General features: G+C 38.6%; 1 protein-coding gene across 1 annotated transcript; it reads left to right on the forward strand.

Moving 5' to 3' along the window:
• Positions 1–676: 676 nt before the first annotated feature.
• Positions 677–26,323, forward strand: LOC121160187 (beta-galactosidase-1-like protein 3; the record flags this gene model as incomplete). The annotated part of the gene is made up of 16 exons (XM_040985836.1): positions 677–745; positions 1,378–1,473; positions 2,654–2,762; positions 4,110–4,202; positions 5,820–5,901; positions 6,414–6,478; positions 13,058–13,142; positions 15,184–15,324; positions 15,859–15,939; positions 16,530–16,636; positions 22,806–22,946; positions 23,218–23,289; positions 23,758–23,836; positions 24,006–24,014; positions 24,257–24,344; positions 26,125–26,323. Coding segments are annotated over 16 exons (1,516 nt in total), but the record flags the coding sequence as incomplete, so codon positions are not given.
• Positions 26,324–27,696: the final 1,373 nt, after the last annotated feature.

Here is a 27,696-nt window from a genome sequence, read left to right on the forward strand (position 1 = left end):
GAGAGATCTTCCTTCTGCTTATTAACTCTCCAAATGATGGCTATGCTGGGTTGATCTGAGACCAGGATCCAGGGGCTATCTCTGGTTCTCTCACATTGATGTAGGTGTCCCATGACTTGTGCTATCCTCCATTGTTTTCCATGTACATTGGCAGCATGCTGGATTGGATATTGAGCTGTGAGAACACAGACTGGAGCCCATATGGAGTCCCAAAGCCTCAGGCAGTGCCTTTTCCTGCTGTGTCATGGAGCTAGGCTTGCCACTGCTCTTCTCAAGTTCCACAGGGAGTCATTTCTGCATTCTATCCCCGGGAACCTCAGAGAAATCACCCACTTGTTTTATTTATTTGTGGATTTTTTTCTTTGTAGTTTAACTACCACTGAGAAATATTAAGTGCATACCATACATTTTCTCTTGCTTCATTCCTTTTTTGGATGAGAGAGTGAATGGGAAAATTATACCAAAATCCATAGAATCTAGAGCAATAGGAAAATAGTTGGGTAGCTAAGAAGGAAACTATGCAGATTTGGTTTTGAAATAAAGGTTTAATTCAGTGGATAAGTGCCACTTATTCTGCAGTAGCACTATGCCAGTTTTAGCATGGGTCTGAGGATGACCTTAAATATTTGTAAGAAAGCAATAAGTTTTTAGGATTTTTCCCTCTTCTCTTTTCTAGCTACATTCCCTGGAACCTGCACGAGCCAGAAAGGGGCAAATTTGACTTCTCTGGAAACTTGGACCTGAAGTATGTGGGGTTGATGTTTCTGGAGCAAGAGGAGGACTCTGATAGGTGGTTACATGGGTGGATTAGGAGCCCAGCCATGACCTGCCTCTGTGTTGAGAGCCTTGTTCTCAGGACCAGAGTGGGATGCTGCCCAGCCGTGTGCTGACTCTGTGCTGAAAGCCCTGTTACCAGCATCAAGGTGGGATGCTGCCCAGCTGTGTGCTGCCTCTCAGATAGGCCAGTTCTGCAACCACTGGGGACGCTCCACTTTGCATTTCTAGACCATTGGCCAATGAAATGGGACCAATACCTGCAACGGGACCTATTAACTTTGGATGATGAGTCTTTTATCTGGATTAGCAAGATTGTTGTAGATTTACTGCTATTACCACTGTTTCCTGCCTGATACACAAGTAATGCTCTGCTGATGCTCTGACGCTAGCAGCCAGTAGATGCCCAGATGGCAGGATCTTCATTCTCCCACCTGGGATAGGGATGCCCTGCTCTTCGGGTGTTCCTTCACCTGTGTCCCTGGCAATGAGAGGATGGGGGAGAGGTAGGCAGCTGCTTCACCCTCCAGTATGTGCAGACTGCATGCTGCCCAGACTCTGCTATGGAATCATGTGTGGTATTGAGGAGTTTTTGCTTCCCAGGGCCTTTGTGATGATTGCAGAGGAGCTCGGCCTATGGGTGATTCTGCGTCCAGGCCCCTACATCTGTGCTGAAGTTGACCTTGGGGGCTTGCCCAGGTAAGCTGGGCTGTGACACCAGAACTGTGGCATAGTAAACTATTTGCTTCACATAAAGTAATGACAAGGACAGTGACAACAACCTCCACTGACAAAGTGTTTATTGCATGGGATTTAGGTGCATGTCTCACATGCAGTCTGAGAGCTGTGGCAAGGAGCAGGTTTCACGGCCATTCTCATTGCAAAGAACAGAAGAGGAGATGGATACCCTGGTTCGTGCCAATAGCATGACAGGGTGTAAAGGGAGGAAGAGCTATAGAGGCCTGATCTCTTCTGTCCCCCAAAGCAGGCAACTCTATTTTCCTCATGCATGGAGAAGAAAGGAAACAGAAGCATTTTGCCCAGAGAGTCAAATCCTGCTGGCATTTCTCTTACTTTGTTGCATTCATTTTGCCTCACCCTATCTCTTTCTTTGTTGTTGCAGGAGATGTGTTTGCTCGTTTTTGACATCTCTAGCTCTCAGCCCCAATACATGAAATTTGGTTGAGAAATCTAGGATCTACTTCTTTGACCTGAAACATTAAATGGGAATCCTGATTTAATTCTCAACTATGCTTTAAGATAAATGCCTTCCCTCCTCAGATTCACCTGAAATTATTGCTTTTTTTTACAATGGATTTCTCCTCTGGTCCAACTCAGGTGCACAAAAAGGCTGAGCCTGACAGATGTGCATTTTTATGGAAGTAACTGTTATGTGTGCTGATAAGTTTGACACCTGGCACTTCCCCAGTGACAAGAGCAAAGAGGTTTATGAAATGGTAGTTCCTACCCAGCATGTAAGTCTTGGGTCTTAGGAGAAATGTGAGCCTTTCCCAAGGAACACATATGGCATTCATGAAAAATGGTCTTAACGCGTTTGAGTGTGAGAGAGACTCATGAAAGCCGGTGTGGGAGCCTAACCAGGCTCAGATTCTCGGACTGACTAGAAAGACCTGAAATTTCTTCTAGAATCACGAGGTGCCTCTGCAATGGAATAATGACTTCCTATAAAACCTACAAGCTGGGAGTGGTATCAAGAACTTGACCAGGTGTATCCTTTGCAGGACTGTTAACTGTAACAGGGCTCTGGGTATGAGCTAGATGGTGATGAAGCTCTAAAAAAGGGGGGCTTCGAGAAGGACCTGGGGTTATGTTCTCCTGCCTTCCTCTCTGCACTGAGTCTGTCTTTCCTTGCCCCTAGCTGGCTACTGCAGGATCCCAAGTCCCGAATTAGGACAACTGACAAAGGCTTTGTTGAATCAGTGGACAGATATTTTGATCTTCTGGTCCCCATAATGGTTCCTCTCCAGGTAAGGCCCAGGAAATGTTTCCTTAATTCCTTTATTGTAGGGAGAGAATTTGTTCTGATTCAACCTGTGAATAGGCCACAATCTGCACATATAAAACATGAAGCTGAAATTCCTGGGTTCTTAGATTCTGTACCATCAGCTTGAGGGCAGAAGCTTTTACTTGTCCTGTACGGTCATCAGGGCCTCTAAAGAACAACATCACATAGAACATAAGTTGCACATAGTAAATGAGGAAGAGAGAGAGAACTGTTATGGGGAGGTTGCATTTTCAGACCTCTACCCATCTCTCTGATGTGAAGGAAGATCTTGATTGAGCACCCATGGTGGTGGTGGTCTCTGAGGAGAGGGCAGAAGAGAAGTTTACAAAGGTGTAGAGCTGTTCTAAGAGCCACACTCCTGAGCAGGAGGCAGAAGCATTTGGCCCTAGCACACAGGAATGTTGTGATCTTATGAGAGTGCGTGGAATAAGGATGCCTCTTTCCAATGTCACAAGATAGTCAATTTTTCTTGGGTGTAATAACATCCCACAGGTTGAATAGTTGATAGAGAATGGCAGATCATCTGATTATCAGTTGTGGAAAGGACTTGATCTTCTGCCATCTTCTGCCCTGCAAATTGAAATGACACAGTTAGATATTGGTACCACCACTGAGACAGCAAGTTATGACCACCCCATGATCTCATCTAACCCTAGTTCATTCTTCAAGCCTCAATCGCTAGCTCCACCACCATTAGGTTTGGAAGCTGCTTTTAACGTAAGAAGGTTTGGATAGTCGCTTGTTCCACCAGCAGTGCCAGTAACATGGACACAGTGAGGATCTGAGGGATGAGGCACCGACAGGAGAACAGTGATAGTGAAAGCCTCTCTTAAGCCTCTCTCTGAGGCCCCTCTTTATTGCCTCCTCTCTTGACCTTTCATCTACTTCTTGTTTACTCTTTACCCACACCCTTCATTAGAGCATATTGGATACAGCTGAGACCAGGTGCTTCTAGCCCCAAGCCCACTCCCTGTAGTGGTTGGCTTAACGGCTTAACAAGTGCTAGTCAACTCCTCAGCCCACAGCAGTTGTTGAACTTCCAGATGTGGAACCTGGATCAGTGTGTAATAAGGGACAGAGCCACAGGTTTCAGAGTTTATATTCTAGTGGTAACTGGCATGAGACATAGAAGAAAACACAGAGAGGAGGATTTCTGCCCCATTTTGAGTGCCCAGGAGGAGACAGGCTGAGTCCTCAGGAAGCTTGGCTTCACATGTACCCAAAAGATGTGTTATCTTCTTCAGCAAACTCATTGTAAGTTTGAACCCTGGTAGCCTCATGTTTCAACCCTCATATGCTTGTGTCTCAGTACCACCATGGAGGCCCTGTCATTGCATTCCAAGTGGAGAATGAATATGGTGCATTTAACAAGGATGAAAAATACATGCCTTATATCAAAGAGGTAAGAACACTTTGTGTGCTTCTTCATTTATATGTTTCCTTCAGCAAACTGTGTTTTTCTGGCATGCATTTCTAATTTCTTCCTGCAGTAACAGGGCTAATATGCACTGTAAGGATATTTAAGTCAAAGTTTAATTCCACGATGAATTTACAATATCATCAGTATAATCAGGAATATTTAGAGTTAAATATGAATTATTAAAGCTGCAGTTAGTGAATGTGCACATACAGCAAATAGTGATCAATGAGTTGATGATAGTGGTTACTAGGTGTCTACATTGACGCCCTCGATATCCTTTTGTTCCCTCACAGAGTGATATTCCTGGTCAGGCTGTAACTGCAGTCCTGTGCATTGTCCTCCTTGATGTTGGAGTTTCTTGTCTCTGAATTTCCATATTCAAAGGCTGATGAGGTTCCAGACTGGATTGTATGCCTGATCAGTGTAATGAGTAGGGCTAGAGGCTTCAGGATCTGAGCTGACCCATCATCAGCTCTGTTCACAAAAAGTATGCAGCTCACCTGCTATGCAAGGAAGATGGGCAAAATACATCATAGGCCTCAGTGGAAGTGATGGATTCTGTCTGGAATTGGATCCAATCTGAGTCATTTGTCTCTTGAACCTTTGCTCATGGCTGGCATCAATGCATCAATAATTCACAGCAGATATTATATTTTTAGAAATATATGTTTATATATTCAAAAATATTAATATTATGCCATATTTTGATACAATATGTCATGCTCAATGCAAAATAAATACATCCTTCTCCTTGAATACTTACTGTTTGTGGTGAGCAGTTTTGAAATCTTGCTTCTTCTACTTTCTTATTTTTAAATATTCGGTGCATTATCTTCACCAATAATCACATCACTGCACATCATAACTGTTTTAACCAAGTATTACAAGTCTGTCCAATTTCCTCCTGCTCTACTCTCCTCAAATTCTGGTCACCACCATTTTACCGTCAGCTTCGCTGAAACCATGCATCAGCTCCACACATGGGTGGAATTATTGGGTACCTGTCTTTCTGTGGCTGTCTTATTTCAGGTAATGTGACAATCTCGTACCGTTCCCAGACAGGGTTCAAGGAAAAGAAGAGAATCACAGGGAGAAAGTTCGGCTCTCTGGTCACTTTTCTCATAAACTTTCTATCAGACGTCCCTCTTCTTTAAGGCAGAAAAGGCTGCTTTGTTTTCTGGAATAAGCTTGGATAATTTGCTTGGCTTGTGATGCAGACCTGTGCTCAGTGTCCTTGGTCCCTCAAAGCACAATGGGTTCTCTTGTCTGCGCTCCTTCACATCCTGTGACTTACAACTGCCTCCAGAGTGTTTCCTAACAGACTCTGCTCTATGTTTTCCAAAGGGGACTTGGTTTAGGGGTTTTCTGATCTTACCTTAATCTACTTTTGGTGCTCACCCCTGGAACAATACTGGGATGAGACAAACCCAGTAATCTTCCAACTTCTTAATTTGAAAATATTCAGATTCTGATTTCACTTTTACTCAGTAACACATAGCTGTTTTATTCCAGTTGTGTTCATTTCCCAATTTCTTTATACAAGTTTTCTTCCAATGGACACAAAGAAAAGGAGCTCATGTTATTGCTTTTTATCAACAGGCCCTGCTGAAAAGAGGGATTGTGGAGCTGCTTTTGACCTCTGATTTGATGAATAATGTGCGGAAAGGTCACCTTAAAGGAGGTACAGATGTAGAACAGTTTGAAGGGATAACTGGGGCTCTTACCTGACTGATGTGAACTTTAAGCTCTCCAAAGCCCATTTGCCCGAGTTCTTCAGACTTGTGCTCCAGCATGTGAGGACCTACGTATCTGCTCAGTGTTCTCGGATTTTGTTGCTTTTCCTTGCTGCTGCTGTTGTCTCTGACAGATCACGAGGAAACCCTTCACCCTGAGCACGTTACCTTCGTCACAGTTGTTGCATTGCTAGGAATCTTTGCCTAAAGCTAGGAGAGTTTAACAACCCTTCCAGTCCACCAACATGAAATGTTTCTAGAAAATCAAGTAACCCAGTCCAGGATGAAATCCTACTGCCTCAGGCTTCTGTGTACACACGTTTGAATACTAAGTAGCAGTAAATGGAAACTCTCAGTGGCAATAGTAAATGAATAATATAGGGATAGGCATATGGGTCTTCAGCTCTTCCTTGTTGGCACTATCACAATGCCTCAGTAGACATGTGTTCTCTCTCTACAGCCTTGGTCACAGTCAATCAAAGAAGACTGTGTCAGAGAATGTTTAAATTGCTGCATCAAGTACAGGTAAGATGTCTTAAAGATGAAGTATCTTATCTCTTCTTCCACCACTCATAGCCTGTGTGTCTGGTGTCAGTGAGCCCTAACATAGTTGCCAGTAATTTCAGGAGCATTTGCTTCTATGTTTGGAGAATTAGGAAGACTTCCTGCTATCATCATTTCTGCTTAGCGATTGCACTGTGGAAATGTGTAAGATTAGTGAAGGTGTTTTTTTTTTTTTTTTAAGATTCATTTATTTTTATTGGAAAGTCAGAAAAACACAGAGAAAGATCTTTCATTTGCTGATTCACTTCCCAAGCAGGTGCAGAGGCCAGAGCTGAGCCCATCTGAAGCCAGGAGCCAGGAACTAGGAGTTTCATTCGGGTCTCCCACATGGGTGCAGGGTCCCAAGGCTTTGGGCCTTCTTTGCCTGCTTTCCCAGGCCACAAGCAGGGAGCTGGATTGGAAGTGGGACTGCCAGGTCATGAATGGGAGTGCATATAAGATCCTGTTGTGTGCAAGGCAAGGACTTTAGCTGCTAGGCTACCTTGCTGGACCCAACAATAGTGAAGGTTTAAAGATATAAACCCTTATCATCTGTTCAGAGACAGATGATTCTAAGACTGATATCAGGAATGAATCAATACCTTGTTCTGTTAATGTTGCTGTTTTCCAGCCAAATGCTGCAAGTCCTGAGAATAAGTGGCATTATTTCTTTATTACTTAACAGGAATTGAGAAGCCTCTACTTTCCTCCCAGTGCATTTCCTCTGTGACAGTTTCCCAACAGACTAAACATGGTCCATGCCATAGAGAACATATCCTTTCCCTACCCAACAGCCTGATGTCGAATGCTGTCCTCTGTGCTGGCTCTGCTTGCCCCAGCTTTCCCTAGGGTTGGCCATTACTTTCACATCCACTGCCAAGTTCTCCTAGTCCTCTTGCAACTGCATACTAGCCGTCATTTCTGGTCGCAGTCCACAATTTGCAACCATTTCTGTCACAATCAGAGCCATCCATTGCCCAAATCTTGTATGTTGCAACTGCATTGCTCTCATTTCAGCTTTCTCCACTACTCCATAAATATTGATCAAGGAGAAAATGACACGTCTCAATTTCTACACACTTTCCAATCTAATACAAATTATTAACACAGGAAACCAAATCAGCATGAGTTATTTTTTTAAGATTTAGTTTTATTACTTTTTATTGGAAAGGCGGATATACAGAGAGGAGAGACAGAGAGGAAGATCTTCCGTCCCAATGGAATTCCATTCCCCAAGTTGAGCGCAACGGGCGTTACTATGCCAATCGAAGCCAGGAGCCTCTTCGGGTCTCCAGCGGGTGCAGGTTCCCAAAGCTTTGGGGCTGTCTCGACTGCTTTCCAGGCCACAGGCAGGGGCTGGAAGGGAAGCGGGGCTGCGGGATTAGAAACCGGCGCCCATATGGGATCCGGGCGTGAAAGGCGAGGACCTTAACCACTTGCGCCACCGCCCCGGCCCGATGAGTTATTTTTATACATGTGTTTATTATATGAAAATTAATAATAGCTAAGATATGAAATCAACCAGGATGTCCATCATCAGATGACTGGATACAGAAACACGTGTATGTGTACACACATATGCACTATGAAATACTACTCAGCTATGAAATATAGTAAAATCTGTCTTTTGCAACACATGTGTTATCCGTGCTGTAGCATGAATCAATTCTTTGTCCTTTTTGGCAACTTTTTGAATCTAGTTTTGAGCTCATATATGCAAAGCAATGGCCATACTAAAAAAATGTACAGCTTTTCTTTATGAAAACGTCTTTAGTATGTTTTCATTATTAGTATAATATGATGTTTTTTAAAAAGTTTGGATGAAAACACAGTTATGCAAATTATTAAGGTACTTTGACATTTTTGGTACATGCATCCTTTGTGTAATGATTGCATTAGAATAAAAAACATATGCATTCCTTCAAGAGTTTATACCTTGATTTTACTAAGAATGTGAGTAACTTCTCTTCTGGATATTGAGAAATAACTTAGAGTATGTCCAGCTGTGTCACCCCTCTATATAGAACAAAGTCTGCCACATGGCAATATTGTGCTCACAAATTAATTTCTTCTAATTCCCCTCTTCTGCCTCCCCTCACTTCACTTCTATGACACAAGCTTATTTAGGTTGAAGTATGAATAAAAACATGAAATATTTTCTTTTTTAAGATCTAGTTTAATTTACCTAAAACAGTGTGTCCTTTAAGCTTATCTATGTTGTTGCAAGTGGAAGAATTTCAATCATTTTTTCTTTATGAATAGTATTCTATTTTATGCATACACACTTTAGTGTCATCTATACATCTTTTGTTAAGAAATTACACTGATTCCATAGTGTTCTCCACTGTAAATATGTTTTATTCCACAGAAAAATAAAGGATTATTATAGATTATGAACAATTACACAGCAACAAATTTAATAACATATGGGAAATAAAACATTTTCTGACACACACACATCTTACTAAGATTAATCATAAAGAAGCAGAATAGCTAAACAGACTAATGATGAATAAGGGGATGGGATAAGAAAACCAAATTCTGTCATCAAAGAAAAGCCTGGGACCAGAAGGCTTCACTGCTGAATTTTGACAAACAGTTGAACAATTAACATCAATTCTCTTTAAATTATTTCAAAAAACAGAACAAGAGGGAAATTTTCCAAACACATTCTGAAGTCAGGCTCACCTTTTTTTTTTTAATTTAATTGATTACATATTGCATTATGTGACACAGTTTTATGATACAGTCCATAGATTCAAGGGTTTTCACTCATCCAAATAATTTCCCCTATATTATGACAATAGTATGGTTTTTCAAAAGCAGTCATAAGTCCACCATTTTGCTCTTTAAGTGTATCATGACTTTGTAGATGTTCAATGGCAGGAAGTCAGCATCTTATTGCAAAGCTCTATTTAGCATTTTTTCTCAGAGTCCATCTTTTATTCAGAAGTAGCAATGCATACTGCAATGTATCTCTGCAACACGGCGTACTTGCCTTTAGACAAATCTGTGTATACACATGTTTACCTATATATCTATTGATCTTATATTTTGCAGGAAGGTTGTCCTATACAATAGAGAATATATGATGTTTTTCCTTCCGGGATTGGCTTAGTGGTCTCTTAGTGGTTGGGAATATTTTGTTGCAAATGGTAGATTTTCATTCTTTTTAGTGGCTGAATAGTATTTTGTGAAGTAGGTGTACCACAGTTTCTATATCTACTCCTCTTCTGATGGGCATCTGGCTTGTTTCCATGTCTTTGCTATTGTACAGCTGTAAATATAGGATTACAGGCCACTTTCCTATATAGAGATTTCATTTTCTTTCACTGGATTCCCAAAAGTATTTTGTACAATAGATAAACTCATCAGTGCAAATGTCTCCTCAACAGGTGGATTAAATTTCTTTACATATTTGACTGGTTTTAGATTTTTCGGATCAAAGCGAAGTTCTATTTTTGCTTTTAAATGTTACATATATTTATGCTGAGAATTTTGCTAATTTGTGTGAAAAATCCAACGCTTTCAAAAACAAATTCTGGGACCAGCATAATAGCCCTGTGGGTAAAGTCCTCACCTTGCATGCACACCAGAATCCCATATGGGTGTCAGTTCTAATCCCAGCTGCCCCACTTTCCATCCAGCCTTCTGCTTGTGCCCTGGGAAAGCAGTTGAGGACAGCCCAAAACCTTGGGACCTGAATGAAGCTCATGGCTCCTGGCTTCAGTTCAGCTAAGCTCCAACTGTTGCATTTGCTTGGGGAGTGAATAAGGGATGAAAGATCTTCCTCTCTGTCTCTCCTCCTCACTGAATATCTGAATTTCCAATTAAAATAAGTAAATCAAAAAAATTCTGAAAATGTAACAGTTAGGAAGATAATTTTGAAAAGATGCATATGAAGCTGGGTAAGTAAATTCTTATTGAAATACTAACCCCAGAATGACTAGATAGTTTGGTAAATTTTGGTAAATATTTTAAGAATAAATGATTGCACAATGATATATTGCTTCAGAAAATGCTTATGAAATGCTTCTCAGTTCATTTTGTAGGCATAACAGCACAGTGATGCCAAAACCCAATAAATATATATGCAAGGGACAGTGCTAACACAGACTAAAAAATCGCTTAGCTTTCAGCATTTCGCGTATCAAATCTAATCCAAAAAGTAAAAATGAAATACACATAATTGCATTCTTTTCTAGATAGTTCTTTCTCCGCACAGTCGAGATTCTGTGCATTGTTCATGTCTGTAATTGTTAATTCTTTGCTTGTAACTGCCTTTGCATTTCTGGTGGTGCTGGTTGGGTGGTGGAGAGTTCTGTAAGGATTTGCTTGCTATGGAAAGTCTTTGTGTTCTAAGCTTTGTTAGATGTTTTTGCTGGATAGAGTGTGCTTAGATGGCAATTCCCCTCTATCAAGATCTTGTGCTTTTGAACTCGTATTCACTTAGTCTGTAAATATTCTGATAAATACAATAATCTAACATAATCCTTGTAAATTACATGTCAGACTTTTCTGTTTTCTAATTGCTTTGCATTTTTAAAAAGTTTTTCAGTGGAGTATGTTTGAAAAAGCCATCCTCTTCTTGAAAGATTCTTTTCTTCTATTCCAAAAATCCTGTTATTTAATCATCTTTCTAGTCATCTTTCCATCTGGAGCACTCATAATTAAAATTTTTGCTCCCTGGGGAGTTTCATGACATTATTAATTTTCATTTTTGGAAGATTTTTTCTACTGGTTGTTTTATTTTAAAATATCAATCTTCAAATTCATAATTGTTTTTAGCAAATCACTTATGCTAATGGGTTCTGTATTTATGTTTTAGTTTCAATATTTTTGATAAATTCATTCCTCAATCTCTAATTCATAAAACGTATTAAGTTCTTAATGTTGCTGAAATGTCCGTATTCTCTTGGGTTTCCTTGAGCTCACATAAAGCCATTGTTTTTAACTTGTTGTGAAGTAATTCCTTGTGTCTCTTGCTCGACTATTAAATTCATTTGTAGGACTTATGTTTCCTTGAGTTTTTATTTTCTGGGTCCATATATATATAATGTATTTATTGAGTCAGTTGAACCTATAAACTTATAAATTGTCTTTCATATTAAGATTTTCTGCTAGTGTTCCTTGTATTCCTTGTATCTGCTTTGGTATAAGTAAGCACTTTAGAATCTGTTTAGTTTCTTGAATTATAATCAACACTGGTGCTACCCACAGGTGTCCCAGTGTTCTAGTTTAAAATGTTGTGAGATTATACCTAGCAGGCATGAATATTCCCTGAATTCTGTAAGTTTGCGGGCAGTTCTGGGAGTAGTGCACTTGGCTACGTGTGATCTGTCACTTCCACAGGCCTAGGGGGTGTGGTGCATCATGCACAGTGATGTGGCAGTGTGTCAGTATATGAGGCTCCCTGAAGGCATGGATAAACCAGGGTGCTCCTATGGAGGACTTCTTCAGTGTTTTTGAATTGCATATGTGACTACATGAGGCTTGTAAGGCAAAGCAGCTTCAAGAGACAGTCTGACAAGCTTTTTCCTGGGTAAAGTGAGGATGTGGAGTACTGAATGTCTGATTTCAGACATAGAGAACGTTTCTTACAATGGTTATTCAACAGTTTTTCTTAAAATTAAAAAAAAAAATTAGTCCATCTGAGAGGGGGAAAAGAGACAGAGAGATTTATCTCATCTACTGGCCCATACTTCAAATCTCTGCAACTTCCAGGGACTACATCTGGATCTCCCATGTTAAAAACAGGAAACGAGATGAAACGAGCCATTACCACAACCTTCTAGTGAACACATTAGCAAAGACCAAGTTTAAAAGTGAAAGATTCATAGTTGAAACATGGCACAGCAATATGTACACAAGCATTTCAGAAGACCTCTTAAATTTCACAGCAGATGCCTTCCATTCAATTGTAATCAGGTTTTTTTTTATAGCCACAGTGAATTCTTTTGGTTCCAGCCTGGAACACAAGGTTGGAATCATGGCTGTTTCTCTCATGTACTTCAAGCTGGTGCCTGAAGCTGAAAGGAGGGGACAGTGTAGTTGAGGAACCAAAGTATGAATGGTGGGAAACATGGAATAAAGAAGGGAGGAGTTGGGATTGGCGTGGTGGCCAATGCCTAGAGTCCTCACCATGCATGAACTGAGATCCCATATGGATTTTGGGATCCCTACAGTCCCACTTCCAATCTAGCTCCCTGCTTGTGGCTCAGGAAAGCTTTGGCACCCTGCATCCATGTGCAAGGTTCAGAGGAAGCTTCTGGCTCCTGGTTATGGGTCAGCTCTGGCTGGTCATGGTGGCCACTTGGGGAGTAAATCAGCAGCCTGAGGATTTTCCTCTCTGTCTCTCCTCCTCTCTGTATATCTCACTTTCTAATAAAAATAAATAAATCTTAAAAAAAAGAAGGTGGTGAAAACTAATGAAGCAAAAAGAAAAGGCTCTGAATTTATTAAAACTGAGATCTTTACATTTTACAGTGATTCATTCAGGGCTTATGATATTTATGTTCTGTTTTATGATGATGATTCTTGCTTTATTTTATTTGTTTCTAGGGAAACATGCCCATTCTAATTATGGAATTCTGGATTGGTTGGTTTGATTTTTGGGGTTTCCCCCATGTGACTAAAAACCCACATAGTAAGTATTTAACAATTCTAGACAATGGAAAATGTTTCTGCATTAGAATATTTGCATGAGCCTATGCTAATTGATGCAAATATTCACTCAGCCTGCTAGGCCCCTGTTTTGAGCCAGATACTGAGGAATCACAAGTAAATGAAAATTATACTATTTTTATACTGACAGAAAGTCCATGATTTAGGGGAGCTGACAGATGTTTGAAAAGCCAGTCACTATTTCATTGTATCTGTGGAGGTTTTCTTTAAAGAAAACAAATAGGGAGCAGTGATAGGAGAGTTGTGACACATAGGCACAGATAAAGGAAGGACATACAGCTTATGTATTTTCTGTGTCATCTCCCCAAAGTGAGCAAATCTTACTACAGAGTTGAATTTGGAGGGTAAAATTAGCAAGAGAGTGCAGTGATTTTTTGAGAGCCTGCATCCTGGGAGCACAGTAAGCATATTGCTCATTGTCCTACAGAACAAGCCATATGACCAGAGGCAGATAGCTTTCCGTGATCTGTGTCAGTGTCCTCACAGAAAGTTGGGAATTATCAGTAAGTCTACTGTCAGTATTGTTGGAAGGAACAGACACTGCTCTGTACAACAATGGCTGAAGAGTTGTGTTCATTTTGTAAATCATGTTTCCATTAAAAATAACCTTTTATCACTATTAAGTGGATAGACCCACTTATACATACATGAAAAATTTTAAAAAATATTTGTTGGCTGAGAAAAATCATGCTTTTTAGACTAAAAATGGAAAGAGTAAAATAAAACATCATCATCATTGCCAGTAACAACACAGCACTGGCATCACCACCAACAACCATGCCAACTACAATAACACCAATACGCCAACAAAAGCACCAATACTACTACCAGCAACAGAAACTACACAATTCAAAGTTCAGGGACACTTCTACTGCCAACAGTAATGTCATCAAAACGGAAACACCAGTAACACCTACAAGGACAGCTACAATGATAATAACAAAATCACCACTGAGAATACTTGTATTGATGGCACTGCTGTCATCAATGATCATAGTAACTATGGTAGCAATAACAGCAAAAGCAACACTCCCACCATCAACATACGAACCAACAACAGAATCCCAAACTCAACAAAACCAAACTCAACAAAACTGTGACCAATGGCAGAAACAAACATATCAGAGCCAACGGAAGTAATAATCCACAACAAAAAGGAAGAATAACAGCAGCTAGAATGTCCATATGGCAAAGCAGCAGCTATCTGATCAGTTCTATGTTATGCATTGTGTCATGTTTTATGTATATGTGTGTATGTGTGCATATCATCCTCAGCTAACTTTCTTTTAAGCCTGTGAGGTACTAGGGGTCATTCCATGCAATTAACAAATTAAAAATCAGAAGTTTTGAGAAAGAAAATAGATTGATTAAGAGAAATAGTGCAGGGCACAGAAGGACTGAATGCCACATCTAACTAATCCTGACACTCTTACATTTTTAGAATTTGTTCTGCTGTTCCTCACTGATATTTTTATTTTTAAATTTCTTTTGCTTTGTATTTCTATGAATGGAGAAATTTTATACACTTCATACAGGTATTTAGAAAATAATGATATTGTGACTAGTAGAAAGACAAATTGTGTCTATTTACACATGAAGGCAAAGAGTTTTTGTAGATTAAATTTCACAACTCTCTATGGACATTAACAGGAATTCAAATCACTTGTGCCCTGAGACAGTTTATTGGCATTTATTAGTGGAGATATGCTAGACCTTTGTACATTTTTTTAAACTAATGAAACCTGGATATTTTAGGAATGTAAGAAGAATACTTTGGGTTTCAGTTAATAATTCCAGTTCCAGTATTTGAAAAAGAAAGGTTTATAAGGTTCTAGAATGGTGTAATTACTAGAACAGTTCTGGTGATTTTCTCATTTTATGTTGCAATTTTAGTGGAAATTGATTGAAAACAATCAATGATGTTTTAAATGACAAGAATTCAAATTAAATTTCTTCCTCCTGTTAGTTTCTAATATTATCTATGTTCTCTTCTCCCTCTATAGTTATTGAATACATTGCATCTGAATTTATCCAGTACGGGCTGTCTTTCAATGTATACATGTTTCATGGTGGAACCAATTTTGGTTTCCTGAGTGGGGGTGCATATATCAACAAGATGCACAGGACTGTAGTGACTAGTTATGGCAAGTATTTCCTGCCCTTCTACATTAGTGGGATTGCAACACTATAAAGAATGCTCTGAACACCTTCTTAAACCCTTGAATCTAAGATCTATGACTTTTACTGAGCAATGAGCACATTCATGTCTTTCTTCTGGTTTTCCATGATGTTCATCATATCCCATCTGGCCATCACAGCACTAGGAGTCCCTTCGCTCATCTTGTCCACTGAGTTTTTTATTTGGGCCTCTAATTGGTGATTGCTGCAATGCCAAGATGGAAAATTCAGACAGATGGAAGAAAATATGTCCAATAGATTTTGAAATGGAAGGATTACTCCAATGTCCTGGAAACTAGTGTTTCCCAGGAAAGCTTATGGGGCAAGATCTTATATTTCCATGACATGCCCATTCTTAGCATGGGCTGCAATATTCTGGAGGTAAGGAGATGTTGTTTTCATACATTTCCCATAAGTCTGACACATTGCATGCCCAATGCAGACATAGAAACATCTACAGGGGTTGAAAGTCCCTGAACAGGGCTCTGGTTGTCTTGCAGACTGTGATGCTCTGTTGACAGAGGCTGGAGATTACACAGAAAAATATTTCAGGTTTCGAAGACTCCTTGGATCCCTCTCAGGTAATCAGTCTACATTTAAGTGGAGGATGATCATGTTATGTAGGTTCTGCATTGTTTTTACAAGTGACATTTACAAGAACTTAATGATGTTAATAAAAGCAAGGGCAATGGATATGGCATTGAGGAAGCATTTCCAAGCCCATGTATATTGGTGGTTCCAATGAGACACGCAAATAAAGGCAATGGTTTCCTGGGTTTTGGTGAATGTTATATAAACCTATTTTTAAAGTTCTCCATAAAATATGAGACATAGTAACATCTTCACAAGAGAAAACTATTGCTCAGTTAAACAGTGTTGTTTAACCATATACCAAAGTTAGACCCAAGGAAAACCCAACACTGTCAAAAAGCTTCTTGAAAGGTTTCATTCTGATGGCCAGCATTAGAACTCACAGGCTTCCGTGCCATGGCATGTGTAGATTCAAAAGGATTCACTCAGCAACTGCCTGTCAGCCATCATTCTTGGAAAAGCATATCCATGTTTTAGGATAGGACTCATGCCACTGGTTTGCTTACAATAAGTGAAAATTCTTACAGAAGGCAGTAGTTGTCCTGGACACTTCTCATGCTGTGATCCATTTTCACTTCAGAAATTCCCTTGCCCCCGCTACCTGATCCTACTCCCAAGTCTGTGTATCCTGCTGTGAGTATATTACACTATTTGCCACTGTGGGAAACCCTGCATTACTTAAATGAGGTGAGTATTCTTTGGGCATTGGGGTAAGGGTGGCCAAGGGCAAGAAATTTTTAGCTCTGTGGAGTAGAGATTCTTCCAAGGAACTTTATTTTAAAAATGTAAGGCCAGCATTGTGATGTGGGCAATTTAGTCATTCCCTGAAATTTTGGCACCCCATATCAGAGTTTTGCTTTACATCCTAGTGGCTTGGCTTCTGAACTAGCTCCCTGCTGACAATCTCAGGAAAGCAGGGGAAGATGAACTGGTTGCTTGAGCTCTGGCATTTATGAGGGTGCCAGGCTCCTGTTTGGTGGCTCCAGCCCCAGTCCTTGAGACAAAAGGACTGAGATTCAGCAAGTGCAAGATTCTCTTTCTCTCACTCTGCTTTCAAATGAATAAAACAATGCTAATAAAAAGCCTCTGAATTTCATCCAGACTTGGAACCACAGTCCATCCAAGTGGACTTTAAGTGGATTTGATCTTGAAGTAAAACGTGAAGGAAAGGGCTATCTGGTGGGTGGGGGATTCTGTTGCCTGACTCAGGTGTGTGGTGAAAGCTGATGTGTGGAACTGTTATCCAAATGGAGACAACCATGAACGCCCTAAAATGTGTGCATCTGAAACTTCAGCACAGAATGTCTGCTAGCATTCATAACCAACTAGTCATCACTCAACTTCTGTAGGTCTTTACACACACCTGAAAACTACACATCTGTCTTATATTGAATAACAGCTGCAAATTCCCAAATCAGCTTGTGAAATCAAAATGAGCTGAGCTCCTCCTTACCCTTCTGGACAAAGTGCAGTGACTGTCAGTTTGAACATCCTAAAAAAACAGCATCCCAGAGGATAATTCATCATCTTGTCCTAATTTTATTTTATTCCACATTTACACATTTATTTAAAGAAGTCACAGAGCCAGGACCCAAGAGGTCTGGCAATGTCAGAGCCAGGAACCAGGAGCACCGTTCAAGTCTCCAGCATTGGTAGCAGGAGCCCCAAGCACCTGGGAGATTTTATGCTGTTCCCCCGCCCTCCCCCCGGCCATTAGCTAGAATGTGAATTGGAGGAGCAGCTAGGATATGAGTTGGTGCCCATACTAGATGATAGCATTGCAGAAGGTGGCTTTTTGAGCTATGCCACGATGCTGGCTCCTGTTTTAGTTTTATTTTTAGTTTTCTTTCGTTTTGCACTTCTAGCTTAGTACACTTGTTCATGAGTAAGTGAGTAAGGCACTGTGATTCTGGCATTCTATATGGGTGTCAGTCGAGTCCTGGTGGTTTCACTTCCAACCCAGTTCCCTGCTAATACTGTGCCAGGAAATGTAGTACAAGATGAATCAAGCACTTGACTGGCTGCACCCACACTGGAAACTTGGAAGAAGCTCCTGAATTCTGGTTTCAGACAATGGGAAGTGAACTGGCAAGTGGAAGCACTCTCTCTCTCTCTCTCTCTCTTCTGTCCTTTACTGTTTGTAACTCTGCCATTCAAATAAGTACATCTTTAGAAAAAACTAAAGTTTATTATTATATTTCTTATCTCTGAGGAAATACTGTTAGTTTTCCCCATTCTTCAGGATCTTATTGTAGGTTAAATAGTAGGTTATAGTAGCATTTATTGTGTTAAGGAATATTCCTTGAATACCCACTTTTAAATCATTAATATTAATGAATGTTACTTTTTACACATATTTAATAGATAATAATACAGTTAATGTGTTTCATTCTATGATGCTTACTAATGTGCATATTGAAATATATTTACACCACTCAGATTCTATTGGATAATGTGACTGAAATGTAAAATGTAGTGTTGGATTTGATTTTCATTTTCTACATGGCTACACATGCTCATTTTTCCTTTATCTTTTGCCATGCTCTCCTTTTCATTCAGTGCATATCCTTGCTGATAAAGGCAGAATACAGCTGAGTCTTTTTAAATTAATTCTGCCAGTCTGTATCTTTTGATTGGAGAGTAGAAACCACTTGCAGTGATTATTATTATTTAAGTGTAACAATGTTTTGTACCATTGTTTCATAAATCCTCAAGGTCATTTGTTGGGCTGGATGGAAAGTGGCAAATAATTTCATCTTTCTGTTTGTTTTGGAAGGTATTTATTTTGCCTTCATTTATTTGATAGAAAAGTATTCTGTGTTGACAATTTTTATTTTATTTTAAATTTTTGGATTATAGACTATGTGTCTTCATTCTCTCCTACTTCTTAAGGTTTCTGATGAGAAATCAAATGTTAGTCTAATTGTGGATCCTCTAAAGATGAGCTGCTACTTATCTTGTGTACATATATATTGAGAACTTATGAGTTTTCCAATATTTCATCTTTGATTTCCAAGGGTTGACCTTCTCTATCAGGTCTTCTTTCTTCTGCCTCACACTGTCTGTGGCTGAGATGTCCCACTGTATTTTCTATTTGGCATCTTGAATTCTCCATTGCTATTATTTCCATTTAAATTGTCTCAAAATCTCAATTTTAATGCATAATTTTTCATCAAAGTCATCTATAATTTTAATCTCAATAACTTGCTCTGTGTTCTTTTGCTTACTCTCATGATTTTTTCCATTCATTTTCAGATATTTCATCAGTCTCTTATTCACAATTGAAACATTGTTCTGTTCCTTTGGGGAATCACACTGTCTTCCTTGTTTTTGTTCCTTGTATTCCTGTGTTTGTTTTTAGGCTTTTCTGGAAGCACTATTGTTTTTTTCCTCTGCTGGAGAAAATAATGATGCCTCTATGGCCTGGTGGAGTCAATATTTTTTCAGAGGGTTTTGGAGGTGCAGATAGGGTATGTCTTGCACACTGGTCAGTGCCTAAGTGTTGAGTGAGACTCACAGGTTAACACCCAATTTGGGCATGGTATATCTTCTATTTGCACAGCATAGGGGATGCAATGACCATGATTGTTAGTGTAATCACAGTCTCATGTCTTCTCTTTCATGGTGTCCAATGTCCAGGTTTATTCCTCACCCAGACCAGGACAGATACCATGCAAAAGATCTGTGCAGTTCTTTGAGTGCCTGGAGACGCAGCTACACAACACATATTATTATGCCATCATAGAGTCTCCACCATTTTGGCACAGAAAACCCCCACTGTCAGACATTGCTCAGGATTCTCTCAGCCCCAGAGCATCCCTTGGCTGCCAAGATAGCAGCGGCATTCCCAGCTCCAGATGCCAAGGAATGTTGGGACCTTGTCTTCTCTGGGGGGGGGGGGGGCTCTAGGATAGTGAAATGAATGTGTTCCTCACAGTAACAAATGTGTGTGCTGCCATCTGTCAGGAAACAAACCCAGACTCAAAAGAGAGAACGTGTGTGCCTAGATAGAGCCTGTAACCACAGTTTTCATTGATACTACTGAGTTATATATATTAGCAATTACTCTTGACTGCTTCAGGCCATCTTCATGTTGCACCTGCTCCCCACTGGTTCAGGTGCCTTGTGGGATAATGAGATTAAGGAAGTTTCTGCCACCCACATGTTAACCCACCACAGCTCTTCCCTCCACTCTAGCTTCAGTCTAAACTGGGAGTCATTGTGGTCTGAGAGGTTTCTCTCCAGGCAGTATCTCAGTGACTCTGGCCCACCTGTCTCTTCAGAACTGCTGTCTTTCTGGTCCTCATTGTGGTGTCTTCTTGGTGCTGAGTGATCATTTACACTGGCATCATCTACACTGCTGCACAAGGTTTCTCAACCCTCTTCCAATTTCTGTGGTGGACCCCTACCTAACGCAAACCTTGGAATGCATCTTTCAACGTTTCTTTCACCAGCCTTCCCTAGTTGAAATTACCTTTATGGTAATCTGAGTTTCTACTGTTAATCTAACTATTTCTATCATTTGCTGTTACCAAAGCTTGATTTTCATCTTCTTTATTGCATATCTATTTGATTTTCATCTTCTTTATTGCATATCTATTTCATTAGTAAGATTGTTACTTTTGTGTTTTTGTGATGGCAGCTGTTGCCCTTTTAATTGTACTGTAAGATTGTCTTGAGTACTTCTTACAGAACACTCTGGAAATGATGAATTCCTTACATTTCTGCTTGTATTAGAAAGTCATTTTTTTGTCATTCATTTATGTTGGCTAACTTTACTTGAAACAGTATTCTTGACTGAATATCTTTCTTTCAAGAATTTGACTGTGTCACCCCAATTTTATCTGGTTTATATGATTTGTACTAAGTGTTCTGCTGTTAATTTGATGATTCCTTTATCTGTGATAGCATAACTTTATTTTTATACTTATATACTGTTTTGAGAATTTTATGTTCTTACTTTTGACAATCTGTGAATGAATTTTGTCACTTTTACTTGTCCTTTGAGTGTATTCTACCTCAAATTTGGAAAATTTTCAACAATTATTTCATCATATTCTACCTCAAATTTGAAAAGTTCTCAACAAGTATTTCATTGGCCACATTTTGATTGTGTTTATATTTCTTCGTCCTTTCTGCTGAACCAACAATGATGGTCATTTAATGATGGTCTATGCATTGAATAAAGTTTTTCCATTCTTCCCCATTTTGTTTCTTTTCTATTTTTTCTATAGATATAGCTATTTCAAATAACCTATCTTCAGACTAAGAACTTTTTCCTGTGCAGGCCCAACTCAGCTACTAAGGGTGACAACTACATTTTATTTTATTTTGTTCTGTTTTGTTTTATTTTGTGTTTTTTTTTAAGCTCCATGTTTTCTGTTTATTTATGTTTTATAATACCAAATTGTTTTATGCATTTCTAAATTACATATCGCAAAATTTCTTCCAAATGGTGTTGAATTTTCTGGTTCTGATATCTTATATTTCATTGTCATTACACTGAGTTTTTTGTCAGACAAAATCTTTTAATTAAAAATTTTTTTCATGGTATGGTTTCATAGACACAAGGAACCCTTTCTCTACCTTCCATTATTCCCCAGCTCTGAGATCCCTCATTGTATAACAATATTATAGTTCTTCAACAACAGCTGGAAGACCATCATTCTGTTATTCAAGTGTTTTATCACATCATAGGTACAGACAATGGTAGACAGTTTAAAATCCTGTTATCCAGGTATATTTAACAGTTTCATTGGCAGTCCTTTTACTTGGGAATAGAGATACGTACTGCAACGTATCTTCTTTTCCTGGTATGCTGGTCTCAATTTTACAGCTCATTTATGAGAATATATGTATGTGTATATCTATACCTATATTTATATAGCTTGTATTTTACGTGGAGGTTGCCTTATATCAGCGAACATATAATATTTGTTTTTTTGGGGATTGGCATATATCACTGAGTATAATGATCTCTAGCTGGGACAATTTGTTATAAATGGCAGAATTTCATTCATTGTTTTTCATGGCTGAGTGGAGCAGATGTACCACAATTTTTTTTTAATCTTTTGAAAGGCATTCTGGGCTTTGTTCAGGTTTTTGTTATTGTATGTTGTACTGCCAGACAAATTCTTATCTCCATTTCTTCTTCCTAATGCTGCTGGTTTCTTTGGGAAGCATCATATTAACTTATCTTTTTAATGTTCCTGTGGTCCAAGTTTGATTTTTATGGATTTGCTACATTAATTATCTCTACCAATTTTATTGGGTAGCTTTTATAGTATCATCATTTCTGTTCATGATGTCTCCAGTATCAGTTGGGCTAACTGTGTTGGCTTTTGTTACAGATAGGGTGCTTAGTGCAATTCCTGTGTGCATTCTTCATCTATAACTCAAAGCTGGTGATATATGCAAATGGGTCATGGCCTAGGCTCCAGAGGTTGTGCAATTATTCCATAACCTACAAAGCATGTCATTCTTTCAGAAAGGACAGTTTTCCTGTCACCTCTAAGCATGGTGCATCAGACTGTGTGTGAGGGGTGCCCATCACTTTCTCCAGACTAATGGGGACAAGTCCGGTCTTGTTGACCCATATGTGTGACCCTCAGTATTAATGAGAGAGTAATAATGTTACAGCCAATGTTGCCTCTTCAGTATGCTTCCGCAATTACCAGCACCTCCTAGTCATTGAAGATGAAGTACAGGAGCATTATTACACAGTGTCTCCTTTCATTTCCCAAAGAAATCTTGGAGACTATTATATGATACAATATAGTGTGAAAAATATCTTTAAAAGAAGTCTCCTGACTTTTCATTAGTTTGGCAGCTTTTTGCTGTCATGTCTCTCTCATAGCCATTCAAGTTGAATCTTCCAGTCAACATGGAAAATCTTCCTATAAATAATGGAAGTGGACAGTCCTTTGGATTCATCCTCTATGAGACTAAAATCTGCTCTGGAGGCCTTCTGCATGTCCATGTTAATGATATTGGAGAGGTAAGTGTCTTCAGACTATCACTTTGGATCAGCAAATGCTTAGCAGACTTCTGCCATTGGAGATGGTGCTAGTCATGTATCAGACATTAGCATTTTTTATTGCATTAACATCATCTCTGATGTGGGGGGAATTGGGAATATGAAGTCAAACTTTCCTTCTTTAACACACTTGGAATTCCATTGCAACATGATGCAACAGAACCAGCCCTGACTTCATAATAACCTTCCTGTACGTGTCTCTGTGTCTAACACTGGTTGCCTCTTTGTGCAGGTTTTTCTTAACGACACAGTACTAGCATCTATTAATAGTGAGCTTAAGAATGTGGACATTCCAGCCTTCATGGTAGGTAACTTCAAAATCCTACTTCACCAAATGAAATGCCAGAGTAATCTGTTCCTCCTAAAGCTTTTCCCTTGCTATTAAACTATCTTTGGTGTTGTTTCTCACTTCAGGCATCAGCAGAGCATGATGCATCTCTCAGGACAGCATCCATTAGTAACTATTGTCTTATCTATGAGTTGCAATTCCCCATTAGAAGTTTGTTCTAAGTCCTTATTTGGATTCTTGATTAAAGGAATACCCATGTTTCTTTGCTTCTTCTAATAGGACCTGTGGAGGATGGTGGGGATATTTTATATGGAGAAGAGCCATATATCAGTCCTTATGAGAATGGGACCACTGTTAATTGTGAAACCATTTTCATCCATTTGCATGTCTTTTTCTCTGAGACTCCAATAAAAGAATACATTCTAGAGAAAAAAAAATTCAGCCTTACTAAACAACTGCCATGCATTGTTCTGTTCCAAATAGGGTTGTCAACTTCTCAGGATCCTTGTGGAGAATCAAGGACGGGTGACTTTTTCAGACAAAATGCAAACTGAGCAGAAAGGTAGGCTCTAGACCTGGAAATCAGGCACCAGCTTCTCTTCAGTTACTTGGAACATGAACTTTGAGTTATGTTGGGAAAGGTAGTAATTAGGACCTCCATGGTTAGATACTGAGGTTCTAAGATGAAATCATTTCTCTTCTTCCTGGTTCTATCTCCTCTTATTCTCTAGCACAGGAAGGTAAGTATTTGCACATTTTTATCTCCTTGACCACATCAATCTTCTGTGCAGAGTTTTAGGGAGTTTCAATGCCAAGTGGACAACTTATTGGGAGTGTTGAAAAATCAAGCAAAAAACTTGCTCTCACAGCATGAGACAAGTGTGTGTCCTGGCTGTGCTCTATGATGCATTTACCTACCCTAGACACTGGAGAGTGTCAGTCTTTATTTCTTCATAGCCCCTTTTCTGCCTCCCTTCCCCAGGAATAACTGAAACTATTACTCTCAATGGAGTGATTCTGAAGGGCTTTAATATCTACTGCTTGGAAATGAAAATGAACTTCTTTGAGAGGTATGTCCCTGCCCAACCTCAGTGGTCACTTTTAGTGATCAGCTGACTGTGTTTCCAACATATTCACTTTGCAGAGAATGTTATGGAAGCTCAGAGAAGTGAAGGAATTGAGTCTATGCTTTCAGTTACTTTGGAATAAGGACAAGAATAAGACTAATTCCTAGTCCAGTGCTTTCTGCTTCACTCATATCATTGAAGCAGAATCTTTGATCCCGTGGGGCAAAGTGATGTGAAGTTGGAGGTTAGAGTTCAGTAACATAAATGTTCCAAATTGCAATCACAGAATTGTCATCTCATAAGTATCATTGAGATATAAAGTATAATTTTAGGATTACTTTTCCACCAAATATAGCTGTCATTTTTACTTCTTGTTCAGTGCTTCCTATTTTGGATTATGAAAACTGAACTATAAGGTATTCATTCTTTTTAGTATTGTGTCTTTTATTCATCATTGTTTGTGAAACCCAATCATTTCTCTAGGTTTTTTGGTTCATTTTTTCAATGCTGTATAACACTTTTAACTTTAAAAAAATTTTTCATGACACAATTTCATAGGCTCAGGGATTTCACCATCCACCACCTCACTGTTTTCCCCAAGATTATTGCAACAGTACAGTCCTTCAGCAGCAGTCACAAGTCCATCATTCTGCTATTTAACTGCATCCTGACATTGTTCACAAAGACAGAGATAAAATGAATATACTACCCTTTATTATTCAGGATTCTACTATTGAAGGAGATTTTGATGATTGCCAGTGTTTGACTAGCTTAGGAAATTAAGATTCTTTTATATTTATGTTTTGCACTGAGACATGTGTCTCAGGTTTGATATCAAGGCTTAGATTCTAATAAATGATTTTGGAATGAGACTCAGAGTTTCAGGAGTGTTGTATGATCAGGATTCAGTACATGTCACAAGGAAATCTGTCTGGAGCTAGCAGTTCCTCATTTCCTTCACGGGATGACTGACAAGAATGGATATGACTCTTCCAAATAAAATGTTAACATGTTTCTGTGTTTATTATATTATTATATTATATATTATATGACATAATGTAATAATATAATAAATTATTTTTATATTCTATATTATTATAAAGAATATTATTATATAATATGTAATGTGTAATATATAAATATATAAATATTTTATATCTAGTATATGAATGCATTATATAATATATTATATATAAGATATATAATAGTACATTATATTTGCATGTAATATTATATATTATATATAATACATTATACATTATATATATAAACAAGATATATATACAATATCTTTATTTCTTAATTATTGATTGAAAATTAGGCTAGCTTGAGCTTTTCTTTATTGGGTTATTTTTCATTATGGATTCAATATTCTTTGGTTCTGTGTCCCATGGTTATGAAACCAGTTATGGTTATGTTTATCTGCATAGATAACATATGCCTCCATTCCTGCCAAGTTTTATATTATACCACATACTTGTTCACAATGCTAACTAATTATCTTTTGTCTTTTTGTGGCATTAGTTGCAATTGCTTATTCTTTTTACTTCAGACTTCATTTATTTGGGCATTTATTTTGTTAGCCTATCTAAAGTTAAACATTATCCGTATTTTGAAAATCACAATTCTTAATTTCACTTACCTTTTGTATTCAATTTTTATTTTGTTGATTTTTGCTTTTATCTCTAAAAGAAATGGAAGGAGGGAGAGAGAAAGAGAAAGGGAGAGAGAGCAGTTATTTTATGTTTAGTCCTGTAAGATTTCAACACCCATGTCCGGTCAGATCAAAACCAGAACACGTGAACACTTTCCCAGCCTTACAAGTGGATAGCATGGGCAAAGTAACGGGGTCATCACACTTGCCAAATCGGTCCATTAGTAGGAAGCTGGGTCCAAAGAAGAGCAGCCGGAACGTCAAAGGAACAGCTCAATGTATGCCTGATCTGCTGCACTACAGCATTGACGATGAACTAAACCTTTAAACTGAGCAGTGAAATCCACTGCTGAGAGGTTGTTATGGATAATTTATACCTTTCCTTTTTAATTTTACTCTTTTAAGGAATGTTTTCTTTATTCTTTCCAACACCTCAACATTGTAATAAGGAATATGGCTTTCTTAAAGGGCGACTTAACCATTAGGTCGAATGCCCACCTTTTCTCTCATTTTTTAAACTCGTTTTAGTGAGTTAATATCCCTCATTTCCTTATTTGTACTTTTGACAGCTCAGCTAAAGCATTTAACTCCTTTCTGGTTTATAAAGGTCCTGCTGCACATGTTGTAGATACTCTGTGTCCCACAGTCTTCAGATATTTTACACTTGGCAAAGATTTTTTTTTAAGATTGTTTTTATTATTATTAGAAAGTCAGATATAGAGACAGAAGGAAAGACAGAGGAGAAGATCTCCCCATTGATTTACTTTCCAAGTGGCTTCAACAGCCAGAGCAGCACTGATCTGAAGCCAGGAGCCAAGAGCCTCTTCCGGGTCTCCCATGTGGGTGCAGGGTCCCAAGGCTTTGGTTCATCCTCAACTGCCTTCCCAGGACACAAGCAGACAGCTGGATAGGAAGTGGGGCCGCTGGGATTAGAACCAGTGCCTATTTATAACCGCAGTATGTGCAAGCCAAAGACTTTAACAACTAGGCTATTGCTCTGGGCCCGGTAAAGTTTTGAAATATTTTTAAACTTGTACTGTTGTGATTATTTGAGTTATGGGTTACCTAGACATTTTTCCTTAATTTTCAAGGTTATGGGTGTCTTAGGTTATATTTTAATTATTTTCATGTTTAATTACAGTGTAGAATGATAGTTTTTAAATATGTAGACTTGTTTACTCAACATGGAATAATATTTGCAAATATTCTTATGAACACTTCAGAATTATGTGGATTGTTTACTTGTTAAATAATTGCCTCACATGCGCTATGTAGAAGGGAGGCAAGATCTTTTTATTCAAAATTTGTTTTTTCATTGATTTCTACAAACTAGTCTATGACTGTGTGAATATTCTATGATTCTGAATTTATTTTTATATTCTTTCATTTTTCCACTTGGCTTTGCAATTTTCAACTATCCTTAGGGCTTTCCTTACAAACAGCCTATACAGTTATGCTAAATTAAGAATTTCATCATCATGACATAGCTCACTGTATCTCTAATAGTATTTACTGCATGAAAAAAATCATGCTTTTGATACTAGCAGATGTTACAACTCGCTTTTGATACTCTGCATGTATCATCACTTCCTCCATGATTCCTCTTTTGCTTTACCTTATGCTTTTATGATTTTATGATTCCATCACCTTATGCTTTTGATGATTATCCTATGCATGACATGATTACCATTAGACATGTTA

This window comes from Ochotona curzoniae, unplaced genomic scaffold, assembly GCF_017591425.1.
Source record: "Ochotona curzoniae isolate NIBS_2020 unplaced genomic scaffold, NIBS_Ocur_1.0 contig_440, whole genome shotgun sequence".
Taxonomy (NCBI): Eukaryota; Metazoa; Chordata; class Mammalia; order Lagomorpha; family Ochotonidae; genus Ochotona; species Ochotona curzoniae.